Source organism: Lissotriton helveticus, chromosome 2_1 (genome assembly GCF_964261635.1).
Source record: "Lissotriton helveticus chromosome 2_1, aLisHel1.1, whole genome shotgun sequence".
Classification (NCBI taxonomy): Eukaryota; Metazoa; Chordata; class Amphibia; order Caudata; family Salamandridae; genus Lissotriton; species Lissotriton helveticus.
The window spans coordinates 2,024,925,018-2,024,942,306 of NC_136059.1; the positions used below are offsets into that span (position 1 = coordinate 2,024,925,018).

The 17,289-nt window shown below is 46.8% G+C and overlaps 1 protein-coding gene across 3 annotated transcripts in view; it reads left to right on the top strand.

Moving 5' to 3' along the window:
- Window positions 1–17,289, top strand: part of TMEM144 (transmembrane protein 144) — a 162,288-nt gene that overhangs the window by 5,563 nt on the left and 139,436 nt on the right. For 2 of the 3 annotated variants that reach the window (XM_078676992.1, XM_078676991.1), the window contains exon 2: window positions 9,137–9,310. In XM_078676992.1, the coding sequence (XP_078533118.1) occupies window positions 9,172–9,310 (139 nt within the window). In that variant the 5' untranslated portion in view covers window positions 9,137–9,171. Of the gene's footprint in view, window positions 1–9,136; window positions 9,311–9,587; window positions 9,690–17,289 lie in introns of those variants that run through there. The other variant, XM_078676993.1, reaches the window with a different exon arrangement.

Consider the following 17,289-nt stretch of genomic DNA (forward strand, 5'->3'; position numbering starts at 1 on the left):
TTCAGTAAAGCCAGAATGGTGCTCTGAAACTTGAATTGTCGAGCTTCCAGCCCATGTACTCTCTATGGCTTCATTGGCACTTAAAATATTTAGAATAGACTTAAATATTGTAGGGGCATATCTACTCATGCATATATGCCCACATCTATGATATAGTGCACGCTGCCTTATTTGTTTACTTATTTGTGTTTTATAGAGCGCTGACTTGACCTGTTAGGGTATCAGAGAGCTTTACAGGGTTAACAGGTTGAATACAAATAAGACTTAGGTAGGGGGTTGGAACATTTGGGGAAAAAAACAAGTACAAACATTTTACAAGAATGAAGGTCGAAGAATATAAGGGTGGAGTGCCAGGATGTGCCGGGTGGATGGCATCTGATCAGTCCAAGGTATTGTAGTAATAGAATAAAAACAAGGTCACTGAAGGGGAGTGCAATGCAAGAATTAAGAGAAGAATTTGCTCATTAGGAAGGTTTTGGCTTCCATTTTAATGCGTGCCAGAGACGGAATTCTTCTAATGGCGTGCGGGAATGAGTTCCATATTCTTGGTGCGGCCCCAGAAAACACACAATTATAGTTTTTTTTCCTTTTGAAAGCGCGGAGGCTGGAGCAAGAGATCTCTGGAGGACCGGGAGTTTCAGGCTCCTCCGGTTACCACGATTTTGTGGGTGAGAAATGCAGGGGATTTAGTGTTTAGTGCCTTGTGAGTGATGCATGCCATTTCGAGTTGAATTCTGGCTTCAAGAGTAATCCACTTCAGAGCTTTCAGATGTGGTAACATTTTTTAGAACCTGTTAGGAATGTGGCGGCGGTGTTGATGCAGGCTTTTAGGGGGGCCAGTGAGATCTTGGGTTGGCCAGAAAGGGTATAGCATCCATATTCAAATCTGGAGATAACTTGTGCCTGTACTGCCATTTTTAGGTCGGAAGTGTCAATGAAAGGTTTTAGTTTCTTGGATAGCTCAGGTGAAACCTGGCGGTTTTGGCCACCAAGTTGATGTGGTCACGCATATTCAAGCTGCTGTCCATGGTTATTCCAAGGGATTTGGCAGAGTCCTCTATGGTCGGTGGGCAGTTTAGGGCTGTGATCGACTTTGTCCTTTTCCAAATGTCAGGGTTGGGTTTGGGTGGGGAGATTAGAAGGAATTCAGTTTTTTGTGTATTTAGTTTGAGCTGGTTGGAGGTGAGCCATTGAGCAGTCAACTTCAAGGCCTCATTCAGGGAAAAAATCTCCCCTGGAGAAGAGATTTTGATGTAGATCTGGGTGTCATCGGCATATATGTGGTAGGAGATATTGGTGGTGCGTAGTACTTCTGCTATCGGTTCGAGGTAAAGATTGAAGTGGGTTAGGGAAAGGGTTGATTCTTGTGGGACTCCGACCGTAATCGGAGAGTGAGCGGATAGGTTACCGTTGATTAAGAATCTCTGGGAGCGGATCTAAACCATTCGAGCCCGGAGCCATTCAGTCCCATCCTGAGTTTGAGGCGTTCGAGACGTTTCTCTTGGTTGACCGTATTGAAATCTGAGGATAGATCTAAAAGGATTAGGAGACAGGTTTTGCCTTGGTCATGGGCTTGGAGAGCTTCATCGATGATATCGAGAATGGTGGTTTCAGGGCTGTGCCCAGGCCTGAATCCGAATTGGAAATAGTCTAGTAGGTTGAAGTTGGTGATGTGTTGGCTCACTTGTAGTTGTACACATTTCTCCAGAACTTTCACTAAGAGTGGTATATTGGATATAGGTCTAATGTTGTCTAGAGAGGCAGGATTCAGCTTAGGTTTTTAGGTCTCGCCTAGCGTTGCAGCGCGCATAGGCTGCTCGCTCTGCGAGACATATTGTTAGAGCGGTGATTTCAGAAGGGGGCTCGAAGCCTCGCCCCTCATTTTCATTGGATGGCGTCCACGGACCTGGTAATTCTCGCCTTGGTGCCTATTCCAATCATGGAGTCCCACTCTGCAACTCTGGGCAATAGCTTGCTTAATCTCCACAACGGCCCCCACAACGCTAAGGATGCCTGGCCTCCACCTTGGGGGTGCCCACGAGTGGACACCTCACAGGGAAAGCCAGGATGGGTTCCACAGCGGTATTCGTACAAGCGCCTTGAGACCCTTGCAGGTGAGTAGTGCGCTATACAAGTATAAATTTACATTTATCGTTTATGGTAAAGGGTGGCCTCCGATTGAAAATGAGGCTTATTTGTCACCGTCCTTTCTCCTTTTGGTCCGACCCATCCGGACTGGATCATCTGCCTTTCGGCTGTCGTGAATCAATTTCTTATCTCTAGGGGGGCCATCTGTTTCTAATTAGCATGACCTTAGCACATTCGCTCTCAGTTTTGCAACCGATCATAATTTATTGTGTCTACCCCTGAATCCCATGACTCAGTTTCTACTTTTCTTGTTTCACTAAAACAACCTACCTAGGACCCCAGTGTTCGAAACGCTCGGCGTTATGCAGGTTTACAGATTCTGAGCTTTTCACGTTTAGATGCAGCGTGCTGACACTAACCACAACCCCGACACCAGTCTGCCACGAGGCCGCTAGTCTGTATCATATAGACTATATGTCGAGTGTCTGCACACACGGACAGGAGAAACCTTTGCAGCTGGCTGCTGCTCTGCTCTAACCGACGGACTTACTCGTTTCTACAGGGGCAGCCCGGCATTAGGCGCCCAGCCGCCCCTCTGCATGCACTACCCTGCACACTGAGGCCCGTGCGAGCCCGCGCAGCTCTCCAGCGCCAAGCGTGCCTCGACTGGAGACAAAGGCCGCCCCAGAGCGATTCGCTCCAACGGGAAGCCGCATGGAGCTTTCCTTCCCGTTGTCACATGACTCGCGCGCCAACTCTGGCTTGGATTTTTCTTTAAGAAGTTAGTTGTATATTTTCCAGTCAGTGGACATTGAAAATTTAACCAGCTTCCAAATGGGGGGAGGGGGCGCAGGAGGGCAATGATGGCAGGGGTGGGGGGAGTAAGATGAGAACAGAGAGAGGCACAGTGGAAAGAAAACTTTGATATCTTTGATAACTTTGAGCGGAGGTGCGCAGACAGGGTTAAAGGGGACGGGTTTAATCTAGCAGGGAATAATCGGCCAACAGGTGTGATTCAAGCGCTGGGAGAAAATGCATGGTGTGTATTGCGCAATGTGTATGTGGTGGCTGTTAAAATTATTGTGCCTCTAGTAATTAACATATTTTATAGAAATAGAGGTTATTTTTTACTAATATTTCTTGAATCTCAAACACACCTTTGCCAATGTATTTATCCTATCGCCTCCATTTCATTGTCTGCTCAGGGAACAGATTCACAAGAAAGTGGTTAATTTGTTCTGGGTCAGTGAAGTTTCTCTTTGGTGGATTTCGCGTATTTCACTTTCTCTGGAATATTTTACCCTCCACTAGCTAACGTAGTGTCCATACCTGTGCAATTCTTTGATCACTGTATTAAAGCAAGGTTGCCTCGCTGTGTCCAGTAGTACAGTGGCGCTGTGCAAACAAACACGATCTAGCGCACGAAACGCCGTCTTGGTTCAGAAACTTTCCCCCTTTTGATCAATAGTTATTAGAATGGGCCTGAATGATCCAAAGTGCCTCGTACAACTCACAAATCAACACTCTCGAGGTACCTAGGGAATGGTGACACATTTTGTAAATTCTCGGCGGGCTGGAGCCTCTGAGGACTGAGTTCACTTCCTGCTTCACTCCTAGGGGCATCTTGCGCCGATGAGGGCACAGCCTTGGTCTTTCCCCCACTAAATCTTTTTAATGGGAAACCTTTGGTGATAATAAGAACCCCTTCTGAACATTACGGGCATTGATCCAGTTTTATTGTAAAGATCACTTTCCCTGTGTGGACAATAATTTACACCCCCAGTTTGTTTATCAATATTTAACAACAGATTTAAGATTGTGGAGCACCTGGCCACGGTTTGGGGGAAGGGTTACAAGGGGGCGGGGTTACCTTCCCACCTCTGGCTGCTGAAAAAACATTTGTTTAGTGGCCTGTTCTCGATTTTATGGACAGTGTTCTGTGTAAAGGAGGCGCGCTCTCTGTATTATTTAATGTAACAACTGTCTCTGTTTTAAATTTTCTTTTGGATTAGTATTTTATAATACGAGAACCTGTGTTCTTACTAGTTTTTTTTTTTTTAATGGCAAAAAGCATTATTCTCTCCCTTCTGTGTCCAACAACAGACACTCCCTGTTTGTATGTATACTGATTTTATTTGTAATAGTACATTGTATTTATATAGCACTTGCTACCCCTGACGAGGTCTTAAAGCGCTTGCGACAAGTAACACGCTACTCCAAAATGCAACGTTGGATGTAAATATGTTGGTTAGAAATATGTGATTCCCAATCCCTTGTAGGATTGGTTGTGGTAAGTTTTGTGAGGGTGCTCTTGCAATCTCATGCATTTAGTATTGCTTGCTTAATATAGATAGAATGAGTTGCATGAGTACAGAGATGATGTTAATGGGAGTGTTGGACATGTGCGCCTTTTAGTAGGATACACTGAATAGGAGGAGGGAATAGTTTGGAAGGAAGTTTGAGAGGTCATATTAGTCAGAAATGTTGGGATGAGTCAGAGGGGAGGGAGGGCTGCAGAGGTAGAAGGATTTCTTTAATAACTTCAAAGTAATATATATCACTGTCTTTTAATTTGTTATTATGATATTTGAGTTGGTTATAACGCGCTATATGCTTCTTACTGCTACATAGCTAACAATTACAATCCAAACCACATAATGCCACAACACATCACATACATACACTCAATAAAAAAATGGCTGAAATACAATACCATTAGCAAAGCCAAACACTCTAAAATATACAAATGCAAGACCTATTGCATGAGTGCAGCGCCGTTTTCACGGACACCGGTCTATGCAATGCAATAGGTGTTGCTTTTGGTATTGCAAATAACAATGGCTTTTAATATTTTTAAAAGGCATTGCCATTTACAATTCCAATAGCTCCAAAATTCGCAGTTGCGAGACCTATTGCATTGTAAAGGCTTGTTTTAAGATGGGGATGACTTGACCGACTTTTAGAGGGTCAGGTATCGACCCCTGTAGAAGGGAGGCGTTGATTATTGCGGTCCAAATAGGAATGCTAGAATGGGAGGCAGCAGCCAAACAGTTGAAGGGGAGTGGGTCATTAAAGTCCTCGTTTGGGTTTAAGGAGAATAGTATTTCCGAGACAGAATAGTCATCATATACTTTGAAGTTTACCAGTGCTCTTGGTTTTTGGGTAATGTCTGGGGGGCAGCGCAGATTGATGAGGCAGGTCCGTAGGGGGTTGGGAGTAGGTAGTGGATCTAAGTTTGTTTACTAGGGCAGTCATTTTGTCAGAGAAGGAGCAGAATTCCTCGCTTGTTATTAGAGATTTAGGGTTTTCTTTAGAGGTTTTAGCCAGTTTATTAGATTGGTGTTTGACCATTTCAAAGACCTTGCGGGGTCTGTTCTTGGCGTTCTCCAGTTCTGATCTAAAGATTTCTATTTTTGAATTGAGGATGTTCCTATTATAGGCCTTTCTCGTCTGACTGAGAAGTTTTAAGTGGGTGGCTGAGGGGTGCTGTCTCCAATTTCTTTCTGTCTGCCGGAGGGTTCTCCTTTCATTGTTGTGGGATCCGTTGAACCAGGTGTTTGTCTTTGATTTGGGTTCTTTTTAACTTTAGCGGGGCAAGATCATCAAGTATGTTAAACATAGTCTCGGTATTGTGTTTTGTGAGGTTGTTGACCCGTTGAGATATTTGGGGGTGGGGGAGGAGGTCAGTCTCGCAGCGGGAAGCCAGTTTCACGAGATCTAGGCTCTGTTTGTCTCTAATCCAACATTTTGGATTCATAGATTGTGGTGGCCTTGTCTTGTGGGTGCCAGGTAATAGGAAGGTAATAGCGTGGTGATCAGACCAGTCACATGGGTCTATAGAGAATAGCTTGACCACTGATTCCTTAGCAATGATCCAATCTAGAGTGGCGCCTTTCATGTGTGTTGAGAGTTTGCAGGCTTGGGTAAGGGCTTGGTCGGCCAGGAAGTCTTTGATGACGTTGACCTGAGGGTCCTTGAGGTCGTTCCAGTGCAGATTGATGTCACTGAGGAAAATGTCATTAGAATTGTGAGTAACCTTGGTTGTAAGAATTTCCATGAGGTGGTCAGTGAAGGTGTCAGTCATACCTGGGGTGTGGTAGAAGATGTACAGTCTGCACAATTGAGTGGCGTTGTTGAATATGGAGAGTGCAAGGTATTCGCAGGAGTCTGTGGGATCTCCATGAAGCCTTAGGGCTTGTAAGGCCTGTCAGAGGCATGACTTTCCTATACCTTAGGCAGTGCTGCTTGGTATGGCACACAGGCAGTATGCCATGTCGACTTTGTTGTTTTTCTCTGCACCGAAGCAGTGGCAGTTTGCTGAGGGGTACCTAGGGGACCCTCTTCAGTCAAAATGCCCCATGTACCAGGGTACCATATACTAGGGACTTACAGAGGGGTCTAAAGTGCCAATTGTGGTACAGTTTTAGTGAAGGAGCTCTGACACGGGGGACCTGGTTGACAGTGACCTTGTGCGCTTTCAGTCAAAAACCATATCATTTTGTAATCAAAAAGTGTGGGACTAACCGTGTCAAAAGATGCACTTTCTCACACTGACAATATTCCTAATGGGCATGCATTCTCAAGGCCAAGAATTGTTTGCTTGATTGAAACACTCACTCATAAGAGAGCATCCAGAGGAACCAGTGGTTCCCTTCTTTCTCAAGGAGCTTTTGCCTGCTCCAAACCAACCGGAAAGCTCACGCACCAAAATGGGGACCTAGACATTGTGAAATTTTGGTAGGTCAACATGCCTCTGCACAATTTACATAGTTTGTACATGATTGTATGGTACAGTGTGTTTGAGATATTTGATATCTTTTCCTGGTCAGTAATAAGGATTATCCCAGTGCACAAGCTAGCTGTCTGTTTTGTGAATAAAACCAGGATCATTATGTGTCTTTGCTGGATGAAGTGTGATTCTTGTATCAGATCCATTCAGTGCTTTGTAACTGTATGCTTTTGTGTACCATGCACCAAAATGCAATTTCGACTTTGCTCCTTGGCTTGTGTGGATATTTATTGCCATATGGTGATGTGCCACTATTTAGCCCACAATGTGCCAATTTTTAGCCCATTAAATATATACTTGCCAGTCATGAAGAAACATGTAGTCATAACTTTTTTGATGCAACTTTGAATGATAGGTTAATAAAAAAATGATTTCTAGATTATGAGCGTTTGCGATGGTTTGGAACAAGCACCTAAAGACTCAGGCCACCAGTTAGAGGTCCAGATGGAAGAGTTGCCAAAATCAAAAGCTCCGTATTATCTATATTGAACATGAGAGATTTGGATTTCAATCAGTTGGCCACTGATCACTAACAGTTTTTTAACCGGCCCGGGAAAAGTTTGTCCTTTCCTTCCAGTCACAGAATGATTTGGATATCACCTGTGGAAGAATAAAACGAATGGCTCTTAGATGCCATATACTCAGCCAGGGGAGGCACATAAGGGTTACAATGCGTGTGCCACTACAGTTTACTGTTTTAAATACGAATCAGCAGTGATCCATACAGACTTTTTGAATGCGTCTTTTAGGAAAGATGCAAACCAACTTACTACGTTGCCCTGTAAACCAGCTTTGGCTCGTCATTTAGAGGAATGTCATGTGAAAATGTGTTGAAAGCCGCCCAAAGATCAAGATGCATTGAACTGCAGAGCCCCAGCATCCAGAATGTTCCGGAGATCATTACTGGCAGCTACCAAAACCGTTTCTGTACTAAGACTGGGGCGAAAACCTGTTCGATAGGTATTTGGTAGAGAAAGATCTTCTATGTGTTTTGACAGTTTCATATTAATGCTACTGTCTGTGATTTGTAGGTTTCATGGGTAGTAAAGATGTAGGACGGTTGCTGGGTAGTATCGCAGTGTCCAATGTGAATTTCTTCAGCAGAGGGATGATGAGTGTTGTTTTCTACAGATCAAGCACCATTCCAGAAAACCGGAAGGCATTGCAAATTGATGTTATCAAAGAGGCCACAGAAGAGTCAATAGCTTTCATTATCTTAGCTGGACAGGAATTCTGTGGAGGGCCAGAGGAAATTAGGGTAAGCTTAAAAAGTATGACTTCTTGAATCACCAGACCGTAAGCTCACCAGGGTACTGGAGGAGAACAGGAAAGGGTGGTACTCAGTCTTGCGTAGAATAAAGTACATGATTATCTTTTATGAAAAAACTAAGAAGGTGCATGACCTTATCCTGAAAAAAGTCTGATAAATCGGAGCAGAGCTTTTGTGTAGAAACAGCTGATTTCTTAGTAGCTTCAGGATGACCCAGAGAGTTGTAAATACTGAATAAGTCTTTAGCAAGATTTTTGCAGTAGAAATACGTTTGTGTTAGTGCTTGGTCCAGCGACTGTATATTACATCTTTTTCACTTGTAATTCACGTTTGTACTTTGATTTATCCTCATATTTGTAATTGTGGCACCAAGATCTTTCATACATTTTACATCATCTTTTCGCCAAGGGGATTTCTTTAATGTACAAGGGGCAAATGGATACCTTCTGTGAGAGGCCTTCGTTTTCAAAGGAAGGCATCTATGACTGATGTGACAGTCACTTAAGAGGCCCATGAACGCATTTAAATCCTGCATTTCCCAAATACATGTATGCTTATATCTCACTGCACATGTAATTAAGAACTCTATTAGTGTAATAATACAGCTCTTTTACCAAGATTTAATATTGGGTTAGGCTGGCACAAATGAATATTTGCATCCAGTATTTGCTTTGTTTATGATCCTGGTATAATACTTTATAAATATTATTTATAATAAATTAAGTTAGACTATGTTATCACATAGTGCTTTAAGATTCGTTAATATGGACCTTGAATTCATTATAAGTTATCTATGATAAACACTTTCTGCATATAACCCAAGTCCTTTGCTTACATAATATTTTCATTTTATTTATTGTTCTATAAGGCTGTTACGGTACATTTTATTTTGTGGTTTAAGATGACATTACATTGAAGTTATTGAAAAAAGTGCCTTATTTTTCAAGCCATTGTCTAATTTATCAAATTAAATTATGCTTTTATTTCAGAACCATACAAAGGACCGTTTGCCGGCAATACAGACATGAGTAGTTTGGCATTCACTAATAGCAGCAATGCCAGCAGTGGAAGTGATCTGGGATTTGGCTTTACTTGCTCAATCATAGCTGTTCTATTGTTTGGGACAAACTTCGTTCCTGTTAAGAAATATGACACTGGTGATGGTAAAGAGAACACTCCACTATCCCTTTTGTATGATATTGTGTTTTTGGTAAATGTATGTTTTAAAACCTTGATTGCTTAATGTTTTGTGAACTAGTCAGGCAAATAGAGTACATGTGTTTTACGTCTACTGAGCCATGCCTTATAGTACACTCTATTCACTGTTTCTATCATTGCACATTTTTTCATGTTTTGAATGAATTAAGGACTTGTTTTTCAAATATTCCTATATAACTCCCTTTTAAGTTTTTTTTTTTCCGATTGGTTTTTCCTTCCCAGAGGCAAAGTGCTGCAGACTGTTTTATTGGAAAATATTCGCCTTCAATAGAGTTGCTGCCTTTGTCTTGAGGGATGGCCCAGCTGTTCTTCCAAGATGAACCAGTTATGTTTACCTCATTATGCTATGTGACGGTTTCAGCGTTTCTACCTGAAAAACGAGTATGGTACTATTGAGAAAACTGTGTCTTTTACTGAATAATGTTTTCTGTAAGAGAGTTGGGTCTCCTACTTTCAGTGGTATGCTGCAGTCTACTTGTCAATTACAGAAGTATGTGTGTGTTTCTGTCTGTGCTTCTTTGGAAGTCAGAACCATTAATTTCAGCTGGGCAGAACGGAGTCAGACCATGCCACAATATACTTTTCATGGAGGGTTGATCAGGGACAGATAAGCAGAAGTACTATCCACTCACTCCCCCTTAGAAAGTGGGCAAAAGTTCTGTGTGAATTGATAGTGGGCACTCTCGGTTCCACAAACCCAACATTGCATGGGGATATCGAAGCTGACTCTCAGTTGGTTAATGACTGGCTCCTATGGATGGCAAATACGGTGGCTCCAATGAAGGACAGTTCCAGCTTAGCCAAGAGCAGATGTTGTTCTGCTCCGTGGTTCAATAATGAGCTCAGGAGCCAGCACAAGCAGTGCAAAATAAGAAAGAGGTTGGAGAAAGGCTTATCTTCTAGAGGATAAGTGCACTGAGGGCCTACCATCAAGCTATAAAGAGGGCCCAAGTGGACCTCTTTGCTAGGTAGTTAGCAGACTCTAGATCCAAAGATGTTTTTTAGAATCGTGAATAAGGTCACGCCTCCGGAGGCACTTCTACTTCCACTGAATGCCTCCCCCAAGCTCTGTGCTCAGTTATCTGATTGCTTTGACAGCAAATCAGAGATATTGTGGACGCTCTCAAGGGAGCAGATGGCCCTTTAGAGGCAGATATGCCTAATGCATCACTGGCAATTCCATTCTAGTGTGGGGTCTGCTCCCTTCTTGAGTTCAGTCTTATTCGGCTATAAGTTTCAGAACCAGCTTTAAAAGCTTTTAAATCTGGGTCAGCCAATGATCCTTGCCCTCCTCCGATTTATTGCCATTCACCCACCCTCAATTGTTTGTTAAACAGCGCCTTACGCTCAGCTACTGTGCTGATATGCTGGATTCAGGCCAAGTTAATTCCCTCACTAAAAAAAGCCCTTCGCTGACAGGTCTTTCTTGGCCAATTGTAGACAAATTTCCCTGTCCCTGGTTTTTTGAACGTTTTAGAGAAGTGAGTCAATCAGCTTTTGTCCAAATACTTGGAACATCACCAGTCATTACATTGTTCCCAATAAGATTTCAGACCTGGTTTTAGTACGGAATTGGCACTCATGGAGCTCTTGGAAACCATTAAGCTGGCAGTGGATTAAGTGACTTTGCTGCTTCTCGATCTATCTGCAGCTTTTGACAGTGCCCCATCCTATCTTATTACTACGTTTAGGAAATGTCAGTGTCTGTGATTACACTCTGTACTAGGTCCAGTAATACCTTTCAGACCATAGCTTAAGCAGTCTGGATGGCACCCCATTCTTTGGACCCAAAACCCCAGTGTTCAGTAGACACCCCCACCTATGGTGGAGGAGCAGATTCGTTACTCATGTCTTCACATGTGAAAGGTCTTCACACGTGAAAGGATAGAACTTATCCCTGAAAGGAACAATCCTTCATGAGAAGTAGTGGCAAACTCTAACTGAGCATGTCAAATACATTTTTGAATGACAAACTTGTGAAATGCTTTTGTTAAACAAGTTTACGGGAACATGTTCACCAGTATAAGTATTATGGATCAACTTTTCGATATTCTTAATTTATCTCTTTTATCTTAAGTCATTTACCATCTATAAAGTTATATTCACTAGATATCTAGGTATACCCTTCCCATATACTGTGATAAATCGACTCTTAAGCTTAGTAAATGTAGTACCTGAAACAAACAAACCTGCATCTGGGTCATATAGAGACAGTAGCAGAAAGTAAATCCAAATCCTCTGTGCGAAAAGTGCTGAGAGATTTTAAGTTCCATCTTGACCACAAATCTAGGTTACCATAATCACTGGAACTTATGATGCTGCAAACTTGGATTGTTGAAACAAGAATGTTCTATATTTTCCCCCCAATTATTTTTTTTTACAATCAATTTTATTGTTTTGAAAAGTATAAAACAAATCAGCAATAGACACAGAAGACAGTGAATCATTAACATTTACAGGAGCATAACATCCCACGATTTCCAATCTCAGAAGGCATACACAGGCATAGTAACTGAGCAAAGTATGTCGGTCATTCCACAGTACCCAGCCATTTTCCCCACTCCCTATGGTACTGCTTGGGACATCCTCTTGCCGCATATAGGGTTTTCTCTTGGGTCGCACACCAGTCAACCCCCCTTCGCCACTTCCTGGGGTTAGGTGGATCTGAACATTTCCATGCCGCCGCTATGTCACGTTTATCTACAATCATTGCTGTGTTAAAAAATAGTTTTTTGTTTCTGGACCCATCCAGCCCATCTGTAATCCCCAATAGAGAATGACGTGGATCATGGGGAACCGCCCACCCCAGGACCTCCCTGAGCTCCTCATCAATAGTTCCCAAGAATCGCGCCTGGTGGGGGCATGACCAGACCATATCGAAGAAGTCAGCTGGGGCATGGCTGTACCTTGCACAGGACGCATCCAGGCATTGGCCCGTCCGGTGGAGGCGCAAGGGAGTGAGATATCAGGGTGCAAGTAGTATAGCGGGATCAGTCTAAGTGTGGCGGACTCAGTGATCGTCTTGGGCACCATAAGGGCGTCACGCCATCCACCTCATCAAGGGGACCCACCCACTCCACCCATTGGTCCCTTAACTTGTCCAGTGAGGTGGGGGTGTTGTTGACCGTACATCAGGGATTGATTTTGGGTAGACCTAGTTTGCTCAGCTCGAGCCGATAGGCAGAGTCAGACCAGCCCCTGTTGAACCAGTGGTGGATTACTAGGAGGCACGCAGCAAAAAAATAAAGATATAGGTGCATTATCCCCATACCCCCATCAAAGGAGGGGATCTGGCATATGGCCAAGCGCGCCATCCCCCCCACCCCAGAGAAATTTGGTGGCAAGACTGTCCAGTTCTCTGAACCAGGTCCTAGGAAAGCAGAAGGGGGCGTTCTGGAGGACGTAAAGAAATCTGTGGGGGATCATCAGCGTCTTCCACTTTTGAAGATCCTCTTTAGCCTTCTTCCCCAATGGGGTGACGTTGAGAGACCATCCCTGTTCGGGAAGAAGGGTAACCCATATCCCCAGGTATTTGAATGATTGACGCCGAAGCGGGATGGTGGATTGACAATCATAACAGTCCCTGGATAGGTGCAATGGGACCAGTACCGACTTCCTGGGGTTCAGCCGGAGACTGGATGCTTGCCCGAAGGACTGCAAGATCTGGAGACAGTGTGGTCCCGATAAGGTGGGTTAGACCAGGAAGAGCAGGACTTCGTCCGTGTATAGGGCGTTCTTGTCCGCCTCAGTGTTGGGCCATTCTCATCAATGAATACGATCTTCGGCCCGCACCAGGGCTGGTAGGGGCTCCATCGCTAGGGCGAAGAGCAAAGGTGAAAGGGGGCAGTCCTGCCTTGTTCCCCTGTTAACGGGGAAGGCCAATGATAACACACCATTGACAGACACGTGTGCTCATGGTTGGGCATAGAGGACATGGACCAGAGCCCTAAAGTGGGATCTGAACCCCATCTCGACCAACACCTCCAATAGGTACGCCCAGTCCACCGAGTCGAAGGCGTTTTCAAAATCTATGAGGAGTGTGAGGTATGGAGTGAGTAAATGCCGATGGGCTAGGGCCAACTGTAGCGTCCGAACAAACAGGGACAGATATGGCTTCAGTCGTTGGGCGAGGATGGTGGCATACAACTTGATTTCCGTGTTGATGAGCGAGATGAGACGATAGTCCGCGCAGTGACAAGAGGGCGGTTGAGATTTCGGTAGGACCACAATGGTGGCGATTTCCGTCTCGGGTGGGAAGGGACCTTTCTCCAAAGCTTCCTCGAATAAGTTGGCCAGGCGGGGCACAAGAATTTCGGGATACAGCGTGTAGTATTCTTGAGGAAGGTCATCAGGGCCTGGGTTCTTGCCCGATGAGGTAAGGGAGATTGCTTCATCCATTTCTTCCTGAGAAATGGGGTGGTCCAGTTCTTTCTGGGCGGCCGAACCCAACCGAGGGAGACATACGTTTCCCTGCTCGTGGAGGGCGTAGAGAGATAGGCCAAGGGGCTCGCGCTGCGTATAGTCTTTGGTAGTAATGGACGAAGATTCAGGCCATCGCGAGTGGGGCGTTGTGTACCGCTCCATCCGTGCCACTACATCCGGGATAATGCGGTTCGCCCTGGGATATGTGGCCATTCTATGTAGGATCGAACCATTTTTGTCTCCCCAGCCATAGACTCTTGCCACTGATGATCTCCAGAGGAGCTAAGCAGCATCTAGGGATTTCTGTTTGATCTCGGCCCGAAGGCGAGTGAGCTGTCGGGCATGGACTGCGTCGTCAGACAGGGAAGGGGACTGCTCAAGGCGGAGCGCCTGGACCTCCTGCGTGGTGATTTCCCGCAGCTGCACTTGTCTCTGGCTCTTAAGCTGGCCCTTTGCGACACCCCGAATGGTAGCCTTACCTGCTTCCAATAAGGTACCCGGAGAAGCTACCGATACTTCATTAGTGAGAAAATACTGCTTGAGCTCCGTCCCCAGGAACCATGCATTCATTCTCTATGTTTGGCGGGCTGAGGGGGCTGGGCGGAGGGTTTGTACTAAGAAGCACCAGGGAGTGTTCAGAAATCCCCCTGGGAAGGATACGGACATCTAGAATCGCAGAACAGTCAGTTGACGGGTCGACGAACATCGCATCTATGCGCGCCTGTGTATGGTGTGCTGCGGAGGTGTGGGTGAATTGGGGGGTGTGGGGGTGCCAGGTACGCCAAGCATCACAGAGGCCCAAAGATTCGGACCAATTCCGTAGCTGTTATGCCTGCTCCAGTCTAGTGGTGGAGGGAGGGCCTGTTGTGTCGAGGGCCGGGGAGGAAACCGCATTAAAATCCCCCAATATCGTTGGGACCCAGAGGCAGGGCAGTCAACAGGGCCGCAGTGTGTTTAAGGGTGATTGCGAGCATCAAGGGGGGGGGGAGTAATGGTCGGAAGATTGAGGGGGCAACCAGCCAGCGAGCCGCAAAGGGACACTGATAAGCCCTGAGGGTCATGAATGACCTGTGTAAGTACAAATGGCAGGGTGCGTTTCAGAAGGATAGCCACCCCACGGGAACCCCTAGAGTAGCCTGAGTGCCACACACTATCGTACCCTTATCGTGCCAGGAAGGAACATCAGTTGCCCATCAGATACGTTTCTTGAAGTAAGAGGGCATCTATGCTTAGGCGTTGCGCATAGCGCAGGACTGCTGTGCGTTTAAGCCGATCCAAGAGACCATTGACATTCCATGATAAGACGTGGAGGGACGCCCTAGGAAAAGTTGTATCGGTCATGGTGGGTGGACCGTAGATCTGGGTCGTGTGACCTTACGGGCATGTGGGAGCCCGAATCTGTGCGGATGAGCACAAGTAGTGAGGTCGTGTCTGGCCCCTGGAGAGTAAGCGCGAGCTGATCCGTTGTAGCTGACACAAAAACAAAAACAACAACTTAGGGAAAAAATCGATCCCAAACCTCCCCCCTCCCCACACTTCAAGAACAGAAGCATCTGCGACCCCCATTGTAACAGTAACAAAACAAGAACGCTTGGGTTGGTTGCGTGGAGGATCCCTCCATATGGCGGATATGAGTGGTTCGGCAGAAAAACAAGATAAGTGAGCATGAAAGTCTGCCAATGTTCAAGATCCTCACCGGGGGAGATTCTCGCCCTTGTAGCCAGTAAGTAACCGACCTAGCTCAGCATGATTGTGTGCCTTCGCCGCTTACGCTCCGGGAGACCGCCGCCCCATGGGTTGGGAGCCCGTGGGTCCCGGAGACAGATCACGCCTCTGGTGGAGGGGACGCTCCTCCATCAGCCATGGCCATGCCGCCTGGGGCGACTCGAAGAAGTGAGTTTTGCTCTGAAAGATGACGCGGAGCCGTGCGGGGAACTGAAGTTGTTACTGTAGGCGCAGGGCGCTCAGTTTCTTTTTAACGTCCATGTAGGAGCGGCAGAGTTCTTGCACCTCCCTAGTGTAATCCGGGAATACCATAGCATTTTGGTTTTGGAATTTGAGGGGTCCATTGGCACGTAGGATGGCATCCCGGTCTTTGAAGTTGAAGACTTTCCGTGTGATAGATATGCGAGGTGGAGCTCCATGGGGTGGTTTAAAGGTGCGAGGGATCGGTGAGCTCTTTCAACCACGAACCATGTCGAGAGGGCGTCCTTGGGCATCCACGATGTGAACCAGGCCTCGACGAAGGTGGCTACCTGGTTCATCTCGATCCCTTCGGGAAACCCTACCAGGCGGGGGTTGTTTCGACGTGCACGATTTTTAGCATCTTCGGCATGCCGGTGGAGTTACCTGGTGTGAGTGCGGAGGTGTGCTACCTGCGCCTTCCGCTGTGAGATGTCGTCCTGCGCTGTGGATATGCGAGATTTGACCTCTGTAAGTCGTGCAGTGGCGTTGCAGAGGTTTTGCCAGAGGAGGGATACGTCCACTTTGATCTCCTCAATCGTCTCCTCGACGGATGCCTGCGAGACACTTATTGCCTGAAGAATGGTGTTTAGGTCCCTGTCCTGGGGGGGGAGGAGGGGGGCCCCTGCCTCCTGCCCGCTCAGGGTGGTCCTGATCAGAGGTGGTGAACCGGTCCATCTTTGTCTGCGTGGGGGCCGGTTTGGACTTGGGGGCTCTGTCTCTCCCCATGGTTGATGATAGATCCTGCCGCTACCGAGAGTCCAAAGACCAGGTGGGGGGACCGGGGACTGCGGAGACCCTACATGAGAGCCAGGAACCCCCACCAGATCGAGAGGCAGTCAGGTGGAGCCACAGGGTCCGTGTGGAAGGCAGGCAGCAGGAGGGCCAAGCCCTGTGGTGGATCTGAGCATCCCACAGCACAGTCTGCAGGGCCAGAGACAGTGGCAAGGGCGTCGGTGGGGGCACCCACACCAGAAAGCATCCACGAGAAGCATAGGCAGGGGCAGGCTGGAGCCCCCTAAAGGAGGGGATGGAGGAACAACAGTTCAGCAGTCTTTGGCGGGGGCCCTGTGAATGGACGAGCCCGGCCCCATGTCCGTGGACTGCCAGGTGATTAGCCGTGGGATGCGACGCCCCTGCACCACTCGTTTGTTGCCGAGGCAGTGGGGAAATTCGCAGCAGGGGGAAGGTGCCGCCAGCGGACAGGCTGGGTGGTCTAGAACTGGTGCCCACAGGACGCTGTGCCCAGGGGGTCACCTACAGCATCGCACCGCACTGCCACCCGATATGGTGGCCGAAGTCACCCACCCCCCCCCCCCCCTGAGACCAGGCACTGGGGCATAGGGATGTTGCTGGCTCCGGCCCTGCGGATGCAGCGGGCCACCCAGTCCTCTACGCAGTGGTGGAGAAAGGCCTCTGTGGCTCACCTCTCCGGCTCGGCCGGGACACGGCCACCTCACTTTCAGATCCACCGGCCCCCCGGACAGCACTAGAGCATCGGGCGAGTAGGCGTCCCATAGCACCAGTCCTGAGAAGAAGG